This window comes from Carettochelys insculpta, chromosome 2 (genome assembly GCF_033958435.1).
Source record: "Carettochelys insculpta isolate YL-2023 chromosome 2, ASM3395843v1, whole genome shotgun sequence".
In the NCBI taxonomy this organism is placed as follows: domain Eukaryota; kingdom Metazoa; phylum Chordata; order Testudines; family Carettochelyidae; genus Carettochelys; species Carettochelys insculpta.
In genome coordinates, this window is record NC_134138.1 from 196760132 (window position 1) to 196773008 (window position 12877).

General features: G+C 46.4%; 1 protein-coding gene across 1 annotated transcript; it reads left to right on the top strand.

Moving 5' to 3' along the window:
- Positions 1-9927: 9927 nt before the first annotated feature.
- Positions 9928-12658, top strand: LOC142008795 (C-C chemokine receptor type 9-like). Its single transcript, XM_074986095.1, has 2 exons — positions 9928-9945; positions 11459-12658. Exons 1-2 carry the CDS (start codon positions 9928-9930, stop codon positions 12656-12658), a joined length of 1218 nt encoding a protein of 405 aa, XP_074842196.1.
- Positions 12659-12877: the final 219 nt, after the last annotated feature.

Sequence of the window (12877 nt, forward strand, 5' to 3'; positions counted from 1 at the left end):
CTGCCCTGTTGTGGGGCTAGGGCTTGTGTTCTGTGGGGCAGCGGGGCTATGGACTTCAGCTGCAGAGAGGGAGATCCCAGGGTTTTAGCTCCACAGTAGGGTGGTGGTGGAGCTTAGGACTTAAATCCCATACTGGGGGGAGGGATGCAGGGGCTCAGAGATTTAGGCCCGTGGAGTGTGGGGGCTGGGGAGCCCAGGGCTCCAGCCCCACAACTGTTGGGGGGAGGCACCAAATCTCAGGGCTTTTGCCTGCAAGGCATGCCAGGCTTCAGGGCTTCTAGTCCCAGGAGAAGCTGGGTCTCTGAGAGTGTGAAAACATTTTCTGTAGCTCCATTTTCGACAGCTCTTACTGAATTTAAACCCTGTTCCATGTCAGCTTTCACCCCCACTACTCATATTGCCAGTATTCTCCCACTGGGGTCAGGGAGAGCTGGGCTCACATAGCTAAGATGCAAATTTGATGTTTGTTCTTCAAACCAGGCATCAAACATATCAGGTCTTCTGAGTCATCAAAAGTCACTGAATTACAGTACATGGGTAGTTTCTATAGCGAAAGGGAAGAAAACCATTATTAAAAAATACTCTGAAACAGCACAACAGGTACAAGTCTGACCCTTGTAAACTTGCCTCCCACAGCAAACTCTTTTTAGCTCAGGTCACGGCTACTATGTGCAATACAGTAACACCCAAGGGCCAAGACCAGGACTGCAGCCCCACTGTGCTAACCACTGAACATGCATACAGTAAGGGACAGGCCTACCGCAAAGAGCTTGCCTTGTGAACAGAGAAGATAGGCAAAGTGTAGGCGAAAGGAATCATGACTAGCTCTATGTTTACAGATCAAAACTGAGGTAAAGAGAGATTTAAGTGACTTGTCAGGAAGTTGGGACAGAACCAGGCCCCAAGCTCACACTTTGTCTCCCATCCGCTGCTGTACTTCCAAGCCCTGCTTCCCCTGAGTCAGAATGAGGAAATTCACCATGAGAGTAAAATCATGAGCTGTTTTGTAACTCAGATTTGTCTCTGACTAATGGTAAAGTAAACCAAGATATGATTTCACTGAAGTCAATCAAGTTATAGCTGGATGACAGGAAAACCCTGACATAGGACTGAGCACAACAAGAAAGCAGAGGTCTCCTCTCCAACAAACTTAGGCCACATCTAAATTACACGGAAGATTGGACTGCTCATGGTCAATCTTCTGGAGTTTGATTTTGCATGTCTGGTAGGGAAACTCATAATCGCCCTATCAGGGCCAGCAGTTGACACCAACAGCAGCTATTGTGTGGAGTGAGGGAGGTCGATGGATGAAAACTCTCCCATCAACCTTCCTCAGTGAGGATGGCCAGGTAAGTTGAGTGCAGCTAAGTTGATTCAAGCTACACAACTGCTGTAGCTACAATTATGTCTCTGAAATTGACTTATTTTCCTAGTGTAGACCAAGCCTTAGATGTTTAGCAGATGACCCAACAGTTGAGTGCAGACAGCTAAGTCTGTACTAATACCAGTTTCGCTCATCTTAACATCCTTGCACCACAGCTGCCCTCTCCCTACTAAGCATGCAGTCATGAAAACAGTCTAATGTCCACGTCCATAGTTCATGTTCATCCTGAGCTTTGAAGGGTTCAGGCTAAATCCTGCTGAGCCCAGAAGTCAGCTTGTCCCCATGAATAAAAACTCAGAGATAGGACGTCGTCTCGTATATGGGGAGTCAACGGGGAAGTGATTGTGATGAGAGTAAACTTCCCACTTCATGGTACCGGCACAGCTTTTAAAGTGGATGCCACTGTCCAGAGAATAGGTGAGATAAGGGCTGTTGGGAACACACACAGATTCAGTGTATTTCCTCAACAGCTGGTGTGCATGGGCTTCCTGTGGAGATGTGAGCAGATTTCAAAGCTACCTTCCTACTTAACAGAGGGAAGTGAAATGTATACATTATTTGAATTGCAAAGTGTTCTATAAATGAACCAGAAAAAAGAATACGCTGAACATCACATTATCAGAGACTCCAATCCCTATCCTCATGTATTTCTGTCTATTCCATACTATGGTGAGTGGAATGAATGTCCTCCTCCTGTGTGGAAAAAGTGGTGCATATAAGGGAAGTATAGCATCGGCTTCAATTTCACATTCTGACATCACCTGTGCATGCAGTGGTTCCCAACTTCTTCACTAACCCGGCACACTTCAATGGGACAAACAAGTCCATGGCACACCCACTTTTTCAGGGGAATGGATTGTTCATTAATGTCACATTACTTACATTTAACACGGTTACAGTTGTTTAAGGGAGGTTTGCAACACAGTAGTGCGTACAAAAAGTTAAACCAGGATTAAATGCATTAATGTTTCAAATCCACCACAGCGAGCACAGACACTTTTTCAAAATCTGCTCAACGCCATTCTAGGGATGTTGAATAAATGAGTAACCACTGAAAGCCGTCTCCCCGCCCCCGCCTTTAAACTGTGTCCCAGCTTCAACAGGCTCCTGCCCTTCCTTGCTGCCCTGTGTCACAGCAGGGAGTGGGGGCAGGTTCGCTACAGCTCATTTGGGCCAGGAAATACCATTTCAACTGCCCCCCGGTTCAAATGGGATTCCACAGGGTCCACATTTCCCCTCACGAGGGCTCTGTAAAGAACACTGGGGTGGGGGGAGGAATTGATGAACCTTGGAATAGCTGACTCAGACAGCCTTGCTACTTGAGCCCCCGCTAGTCAATCTCTTCCCCCCACCTTCTGCAATTGCTCTGCAAAGAACCACAGCAAGGGGAAATTGATGAAATTCCGTGGTACACTTGGACAGTGCTCACGGCACACCAGTGTGTCATGGCACACTGGTTGACAACCACTGACCTCTAGGTACAGGGCTGGAGAGAGTCAGAGGGAAAGGAGTCTGAAAAGCAGTCTGTCTGCAGTGTGTTCCCCATGGAAGGTCTTGGAACACACATGGACAGTTCCTGTGTAAGTTAATGTCACTCTAAGCTGTGCCAACTTTGCCTACGTACTCCACTGCCTTCACCCCCGAAAGCAGCTAAATGCAGTAACTCCCACCACAAGTCATTAGCACAGTGGGAACGTGTCACCTTCTATGACACAGAGACATCCACGACTTTAAAGAAGTAACTCCATAAGTGAGAAGTGGTAGCAGGTTTTTATCTTCACTAGCGTTTAAACAGTAGAGGTGCAAGTTGGATGGTTTCTTGCATGGTTGCCTAGCAACACAATGAGCTTGGTTGGGCCCAGTGAACCCTCAGTAAGAGACTGTGCTCTCTGATGGGACAGGACAGCCAACAGATCCCTGTTTTAGCCTGGCAGCAGTAACACAATGGCTACGTCTACACGTGAAGCCTACTTCGAAGTAGCTTATTTCGATATAGTGACATCGAAATAGGCTATTTCGATGAATAACGTCTACACGTCCTCCAGGGCTGGCAACGTCGACGTTCAACTTCGACGTTGTGCAGCACCACATCGAAATAGGCACAGCGAGGGAATGTCTACACGCAAAAGTAGCACACATCGAAATAAGGGTGCCAGGCACAGCTGCAGACAGGGTCACAGGGCGGACTCAACAGCCAGCTGCTCCCTTAAAGGGCCCCTCCCAGACACAGTTGCACTAAACAACACAAGATCCACAGAGCCGACAACTGGTTGCAGACCCTGCGCATGCAGCATGGATCCCCAGCTGCGGCAGCAGCAGCCAGAAGCCCTGGGCTAAGGGCTGCTGCACACAATGACCATAGAGCCCCGCAGGGGCTGGAGAGAGCACATCTCTCAACCTCTCAGCTGATGGCCGCCATGGCGGACCCCGCAATTTCGATGTTGCGGGACGCGCAACGGCTACACAGTCCCTACTTCGACGCTGAACGTCGAAGTAGGGCGCTATTCCTATCGCCTCATGGGGTTAGCGGCTTCGACGTCTTGCCGCCTAACGTCGATGTTAACTTCGAAATAGCGCTCGACACGTGTAGCCGTGACGGGCGCTATTTCGAAGTTAGTGCCGCTACTTCGAAGTAGCGTGCACGTGTAGACACGGCTAATGTCTGCTCAATCCACATCTGCAGTTGCACCAAATCTGCTTTCCGTACCAGTGCTTGCTCCAACCTGTGTCTGCTCCTGCTCCTGTCTTAGTCCCCAACGTCTTCAGAACTCCTGGTTCCAAGCACTGATTTGTCTGTTGACAATGATAATTGCTCTGTCCTTTGATTCTGTTTTGGCTCCTGCCTCTGACCATTGGCTTGTCCCCTGGCCACACCCTAGTTCCACTCTCTGTTTCCGGTCAGACCAGTAGGCCAGACTCCTGTTCTGACCCCTAGTTGACAATGCCCATACAGGGCTGGGTAACAGCAGAAGCCAGGAGGAGTTATGCTGTGAGGCTTCCCTACAGAAGAGCCCTGGCAGGAGCCTAATTCACTTTTTTAGACATTGTTGGGGAATGGCAAGCTCAGGTCACAGCATTCAGTGAACAAAATGTAGCCCTCCAAGCCTAGGTACAAGACCAGGCATTATCCCCTGTCCCTGCAATTCTCAAATCCATTCTATAAATGACTAAGCTGCCCGTGCCAGACAAACTCAACAGCTGTTATGCCCAGTTTCATGGGTTCCTTAACCAACATCATCTCCAGTTCATGTTACAGTCACATTACAGCACCCCACAGATCAGTCCTGCAGACTGGTCCTAATCTGCTCACCACAGAGGCCATGGTATGGACATCCCCATGAAGTGAGCCCAAGAAAAACAGCAGCCACAGGGCAGAATTCTTCTCTCTCCTGGGCCCCTGGTTGTTCCACCAGATCCGGAAACAAGGCATGTCAACCTGTCTCGCTCCAGCCCTCTTTGCTGAAAAGAATCATGGTCAGGCTTTGAGGTTATGCTGGTACTGAGGGGCGCCCCAGGCACGGTGCAGTGAAAGACCAGCCCACCTCTGGGCCACGAAATGCATGCGGTGAACCCAACTAAGGGGATGAGGGACGGGGCTCCGCTCCAGTTCTCTCCTCAGCCAATCACACTGCTGCCTATCCACTAGAATTCTAGCAACTCCTAGTAGGCAGCTGCACACATGTCAAGAACAGTGAGAAGTCCTGTGGTACCTTATCGATTAACGGATTTGTTGGTGTATAAGGTTTTGTGGGCTTCAGATGCACATCATCTGATGAATTGGGTCTTTGCCCACAAACGCTTATGCTCCAAAAAAATCTGTTAATCTATAAGGTGCCACAGGACTTCTGGTTGTTGTTGCGGGTACAGACTAAGATGACTGTCCCTGTGATACTTGTCATACATGGCAAGTGGGCTGGAAGAAAGCAGACATTACAACCGCTTGATCTAGCCTGTCCATCTCTGCACAGGAGAGTCCCCGTGGAAGGATAAAACAAGGCCTTCCACAGTGAGTGCAGGATATGCTCCTTTACTCTCCAAGCCAGATGATCTGGCAAGTATAGAGTTCAGGACTATGGCTGCAGCTCATTCACTCTCACCTGCCTTGTCTTGGGCTCAGTCGTTCTCAGCAGTGCCAAAGGAGGGAACAGCCAAGGCACTGGGCATTCTGCCTAACAGAAGCTAACAGTTTAAAAAAAAAAAACAATCAACCAACCAAACAGAAAAGACATTTACACAGGCCCTAGTGATCCAACTACTCAACCCACAATGGGGAAGAAATAGACTAAGGACATCTTTTGTGGAGCACAAAGAAAACATCAGGGTGTGGCTTATGAGAACTCCAGGTTAAGGAGGGTAGCTGGTTTGCCTGCAACTGACAAGCCACAGATCAAGCTTACCGTAAATTCACTCAACCCAGTAGGAAGAGCTGTACACCCTCCTAACACTGCTTGGAATGCCGAACGTTTTCCAATACCTTGGGAGCCAAATATTCACTTGGGGCTGCCACTGCAGTGACAGACAGACTGACTCAACAAGCAGCTACAGCCACTGGTAAGTGCCCAGCTCTTTCCTAGCCTCTACCCGGCACAAGGGTGATGATTTTTCCATTGATTTTTTACATGCTGCTGCAGTGGAAATGAACCTCAGTTACTCACCGCCTTTGGTGGTGAGCAGTGGGTTCAGTTTTTTAACTCATCCTTTTGTGATGACTTGTCACTGTTGACGTTAAATTATTGACTGTTAAAGGACCCATGAGGATGACCAAGGCTGATTGGGTCACCCCCACCCAAGCTATTCCTGCACACTCCAACAGGACTTACAGTAGCATTTTGGAAACTGATATTAACAGCTAAAAAGATAAGCTTGAGTTAAATGCCTCCACTGTGCTGGTCACATTGTTCTCACAATTATTGCCAGTGCACATCAGTTTCCGTGGGCTTACTAGGCACCATCAACAGTGACTGAGATCACAGCCTGGCCATGGAAAGGTCCCCCCAATTACAACACACTTGGGAGACGCACACTTGCTTAGCAGCTTTTGAAGTAACAAAATGCAGCAGAGAATTGGCTTGGTTTAACTTCGGCTCTGATAATGACAGTTATCGGAAGGAGACAAATCGCACTTCTAGTGGTTTGATTGATGGTACTTGCACGTATTTGCCTTCAAACGGCATTGTTGCAGAAGAGCGTACAAAAGGGGATGCAAATTATGATGAATTAGCTGGCCCTGACTGACACAGCCTACCTGCTGCTTGTCACCTCTCAGTGTTTTAGAGGCCAGTCAGTATCTTTTGCAACATCTAAAATATCTCTAAGCATTTGAAATGAGCATATGTAAAATAATAACTCTCCAACCACCCCTGCACAAGAGCCGTTGTGGCTAACCTGTTACACACAGCCAAGCCAGGTTGTTTTTGTGACTATTTTTGGCAGGGGGGGTTTTGGTTCCTCAGTTACGCCAGCATAAATCCAGATAACTCTGCCGGCTCTGGTGGAACTGTCTGAGGGTTTACAATGCATCTCAGAACTGAAAAATAGCATTCCATGTACTAATTTTATGACACACTCTGTGCTAATATTTGTGCTGTAGCACTTGGTTGTAGTCTGACTAATTTGTGATTTCTTTAAGGCTGGGGTATTTCAATTTGCCTATGTCTACTGCCGTAAAATTTTCATCTGCATTGTAACATTAATATAGTATTACGCATTTAATGTCCTTATTTACCTTTTTAAAAAGAGGCAAACAATCTACAATGTGAGCCTCGTCTAAGCATGGGATCATGAATTCAGCTAAATGCACCACATCATATAACATGTAATCTACTGAAGGTATTTCAATGGATAAAACTCTAGACAACTACATAAATTTGCACACCTCTGTCATGCTATGGCTATATCTACACTTACAAAAAACTTCGAAATGGGCATGCTAATGGCCAAGTCGAAGAATAGTAATGAAGCGCTGAAATGAATATTCAGTGCCTCATTAGCATGTCGCTGGCTGTGGCACTTCAAAAGTGCAATAGTTCCCTCGCCCACAGCTCTTCTACATGGGGCTCCTTTTCAAAAGGACCCTGCCAAAATCGAAATCCCCTTATTCCTATCAGCTTATTTTGATGTTGGCAGGGTCCTTTTGAAAAGGACCCCCATGTAGACAAGCCACAGGTGAGGGAACCGCGGAACTTTTGAAGAGTTGCGGCTGGTGGCGTGCTAATGAGGTGCTGAATATTCATTTCAGTGCCTCATTAGTATTCTTCAATTTGGCCATTAGCATGGCCATTTTGAAGTTTTTTGTAAGTGTAAATACGGCCCATATGATTAAAATGACTTGAGTACTTGTCATTTCTTTTACTGTTAGTTCTTATCTATCTTTTCACTGGATCTTGCCAAAGCTCATATCGTGTAGTGATATACATGCAAAGACTCCATTTGGCAAACACCGAGCAGGGTTCTTTTCTGACCCTGAGTTAATAACAAAAAGGCTGAGCAGATTTTCTTCAAACCTGTGTTTTTGGTTTGAGGGCAAGCGTCAAAGATTTTAGACCTACGGCTAACAGTAAAACTTTACAACACACACAGGCACACATAAAAACAGGATGAGGCTGTTTGTCTCAAGAAAAATGATTAGCACACCTAGCGATAATACAGTGGTTCTGTTCACCCACCACTAATAAGATCAGGCATGATTTATGAGTCAGCTCAGATGAGAAACATGGGGTTTTTCTTTTTTTATTTTCATGGGAAATAGCACTTGAAAGTTGATCACTGCTCCTAGGGAAAGCATTAGTTAATAAGGCTTAATCTGTTGTGGTTATTGGTTTTGTGTGGCAGCTCTGGCTACACGATGAAACCTAGTCATAGTGTGACCTGGTTCCGAAGATGTGGGAACAAGTGACAAGTGATTTCTACCAAACTCCAGGCAATTAGTTGTATGGCTTCAGTGAGGCTGGGTCTACATATGCCCCTTGCTTTTGAAAGGGGCATGTTAATGAGCGGGTTCTAAAGATGCTAATGAGGTGCTGCAATGAATATGCAGCGCCTCATTAGCATAATGGCAGCCGCGGCGATTTGAAAGAGCGGCTTTTCGAATCGCATGCCACCCATAGAGACGGGACCTTCCGAAAGGAACCCCCCCCAGTTTTAGAAAGCCCTTCTTCCTATCTGATAGCACCATTATGCCAATGAGGTGTTGCATATTCATTGCAGCACCTCATTAGCATCTTTTGAACCCGCTCATTAACATGCCCCTTTCAAAAGGAAGGGACACGTGTAGACAGAGGGTGAGTGTCTAGTCACCTGCCTAGTTGGCTAATAGTATTTAAAAGAATCAGAGAGATAGCCGTGTTAGTCTATAAGGTGCCACCGGACTTCTTGTTGTTCTCAAAGATACAGACTAAGAGATATTTTGGAGCATAAGCTTTTGTGGACAAAGACCCACTTCATCAGTCTTTGCCCACGAAAGCTTATGCTCCAAAATATCTGTTAGTCTACAAGTTGCACAGGACTTCTTGTTGTTCTCAAAGTATTTAAAAGAAAAACTCTAGATCGTCGCAGTGTTTGGGATTTAATTGCTTGAAACTGTAGACAAGGAACGCCGTGATTAGCCCCAACTTAGTTTATTCCTACATGAATGCAGGATTGCTCAATTGGTGCAGATCAGCACTGGCCATTGATGACTAAAATGGAAAGCAGTCCCTAGCCTATACAAAAAGACATTTCCTAGAACGAAGGAAAAAAACTAGGTAACCAGTCAGTGCAGAAGATGGAGATGTTTTTAAACAACAGGCTGATAGGAAGACAAGTGGATTTCCGTGTTAGCTGCAACACATAATTTGACAGCACATTTTTTCACTCCCAACAGATTTTGCAAAGCCATGTTAGTTTCAGTTAACGCTACGTCTACACATGCCCCAAACTTCGAAATGGCCATGCAAATGGCCATTTCGAAGTTTACTAATGAAGCGCTGAAATGCATATTCAGCGCTTCATTAGCATGCGGGAGGCAGCCGCGCTTCGAAATTGATGCTCCTTGCAGCCGCACGGCGCGTCCAGACGGGGCTCCTTTTCGAAAGGATGCTGCCTACTTCGAAGTCCCCTTATTCCCATGAGCTCATGGGAATAAGGGGACTTCGAAGTAGGCAGCATCCTTTCGAAAAGGAGCCCCATCTGGACGCGCGGCGCGGCGGCAAGAAGCATCAATTTCGAAGCGCGGCTGCTGCCTGCATGCTAATGAAGCGCTGAATATGCATTTCAGCGCTTCATTAGTAAACTTCGAAATGGCCATTTGCATGGCTATTTCGAAGTTTGGGGCACGTGTAGACACAGCCCTACAGAACCCCTGGGACTTCAGAGTGACAACTCGTGAGAAAGGACAGTAGGTGCTGGGAAAAGGCTCACTGGAGACAGCTTTCTGTTAACATTGCTGCAGTTTTACACTCATCTCAGTCCGGTGCAAAGACCTGTTTTTTTATGTCACTTACCCACCTTATTCCCTCTCAGATTCATAGTGTTGTTTTGAAGACTGAATAAAGATCTGACTGCAGATGGCATTTACGAGCATGGTGAGTAGAAATTTTCTTTTGCAGTATAATCTCATTCTCTCCCCCACTCTTAGCATGTGACCTGGAGCAGCTATCGTACATTCCTGTGGACATGATACAGGACGGTGCTGTCCTGTCCACACTAACAACAAACATCTCCTCAGTCATGGGTGCGCCTCCTGCCATACCAAACAACTCGGCTCACTCAGACTTGTAGGATGGATCAGTCAAAAGATGCTGGACATCAATTTGCCTGTCCAGCTGAGAGTGTAACTGCCCTCCTCTCTGCTTTTCTGGCTGAGTGCTGTCAAGCAGATTACCATGAAACACCTCTGAGAGCTAAGTATCATTGTTTGTAGGTTATACGGGGGGAGCCAGATCAGCTGCTGATTTATATGGACAGCTATGTTACTTTCCTCTGTGCAGGTTATCGCCTGGAGAATTAGCAGCAGAGAAATTCACTGATTTGCCTAAATTGCCACTGGAACAGCCCAGCTTAGCCAACCTATGGTTTAGCCACAGGATCATGCCTGTGCCCCACAGATGGTCAAGCATCAGAAGATTTCTATGCTCCCTCTGTTCTTACAGGACTTATAAGGGCCCTGATTAGATGCGTACATTAAAAGGGCACTACCATTTACTTATTTTACAGATATGGTGTACGAAAGAGATGGCCTGATTCCAATGTCACACCTACGTCACACAGGCCTGAATCCACTGGGCCAGAGTCTGATCTCTGTCACACTGGTGTAGATCCACAGTAGCTCCACTGACCACTTCAAGACAGAAAATGGCTGGTTGATTGGCATGGAGTTTCTCTGTATTTACACTGGTTTAACCATGAGGAAGCTTTGGCCCAGACTAAAAGTTCTAATGCAGCAAAAAGGCCACAGGAGTGACATGTCTGTCATGGCATGTTAGCCTTGTGCCGGTGTTTGCTACATTCCTGATTGCTCTCACTTTCCTCTGGGCACTGCAGAGAGGAGAGCCACAAGGTTCTCTGTGGTAGGTCCCTCATGATGGGGCTGGTTCCAGCCTGGCCCCATCCCTGTCTGAAGTAAATTGCACTGACTGGCGATAGGCCCAACCGTATTGCAAGACTGCAGAACACATCAGCTGTAGCCCTTCCTTGCACCTCTACGCTCTGAGGCACCAACTCTGCTGGGTTCTGTATCCGTTTGAATCAAAAGTAAATTTGTGACTATTTGTTTCCCACAGAGATAGGCCAAAATTGGGCAACTGCTTCCTGGGGAGGTTCGGGTGGGGTGGGGAGGGGTGCTTCCTGATGATAAAATGCTGAGACTTTGGGTGTTGGCAATTCAACAGTTAGATACAAAAGCTGCAGCAGTTTCTTAGGTGGCGTTTGCTCTTTGGGTTATTGGGCATCAGTCTGATCAACAGCCACTAGAGGAAACGAAATTTACAATTTTTTGGCGGTGGAAAATTTGCCCAGGTTTTTGAAAAAAATTCTATTTTCACTGTTTCTTATTTCACAATTTTATCAGCATACAATTAACCTTCTGTTCCCCTGCAGGCCACCCAGAGTGACTTGGCTAAACTGGATTATAATAGGGGTTCTAGTTCAGCGTTGCCTCTGTACACCGACCCTTTTAACCACACAGATAGCATTTGTGAAAAAAGTCGCTCTCAGCAGTTTGCTCAGACCTTCCTGCCAACATTTTTTTGGACTATATTCTCCATTGGAACTGTGGGTAACGTCTTAGTCATCCTTGTCTACTGGAAGTACAGATATAGGAGGAGCATCACGAACAGATACCTGCTGCACCTGGCCATTGCTGACCTGCTGTTCCTTTTCACCCTCCCTTTCTGGGCAAAAGCAGCGTCAAATGGCTGGATCTTTAAGAATTTCATGTGCAAAATTGTCAATAGCATGTATAAGATCAACTTCTACAGCTGTACCTTAGTTCTAATGTGCATTAGTGTTGACAGGTATATTTCGATTGTCCAGGCAATGAAAGCTAAAAACTCTAAACGAAAAAGGCTCCTGCTCAGTAAAGTAGTTAGCTTTGGCATTTGGCTGATTGCAATTGGCTTATGCATTCCAGAAATAGTGTACAGTGAATCTAAGCAAGCTAACGATATAACTACTTGCAAGATGGTGTACCCTCCCACGGTTACCCGAGCCATCAAAGTTACTGTCCTAGCTTTGAAAATCATAATAGGATTCTTCCTTCCTCTCATTGTCATGGTTACTTGTTATGCTTTTATAACGCACACTCTTCTGCAAGCCAAAAGATCCCAAAAGCGAAAATCATTAAAGATAATCGTCCTTATTATCACAGTTTTCCTCCTCTCCCAGTTGCCTTACAACAGCATTTTGCTGGTTAAAACCATCAACACCTACACCATGGTCATACATGACTGCCAAACCTCTGACAACATCGACCTGGGATTCCAAATCACTCAGAGCATTGCCTTCCTTCACAGCTGTCTGAACCCCTTCCTCTATGTGTTTGCTGGGGAGAGATTCCGTAAGGCCCTTTTTAAGATTCTGGAGGATGCAATTCACCCCACTGGTCTGAGCCGAGAACAGAGCTCTTCCGTATATGATAGCCCAGAACGGAGCTCAATATGGTCTTTTGCTTTGCTGGGGCAATCTCTCACTTTGAGCATGCAGCCAAATTCCTCATTCGTGCCCAGCGTCAGCCAAACTCCTTTTGAAGTTACTGGGAGCCTGGCTGGAGGAAGAAGCAGTGAATGCGGTGCTCTGTGATTCTTACACTATGAAAGGAAAGAAAATATCCCTCTCAACAAAGTGAATTAGCTTATTCATGAGGGGCTTGATCCTGCAGATTATTGACCTGTCTCAACTTCCGCACTAGTTGGCAAGAGTGGAGGGTGCTCAGCCCTTCTCCCGGGGGCATTCAGCTCCTTGAAAGATCAAGCTCTCCAGTTCTGTCTGAAAGGCAGCAAAACCTTGAAAAAGAACCAA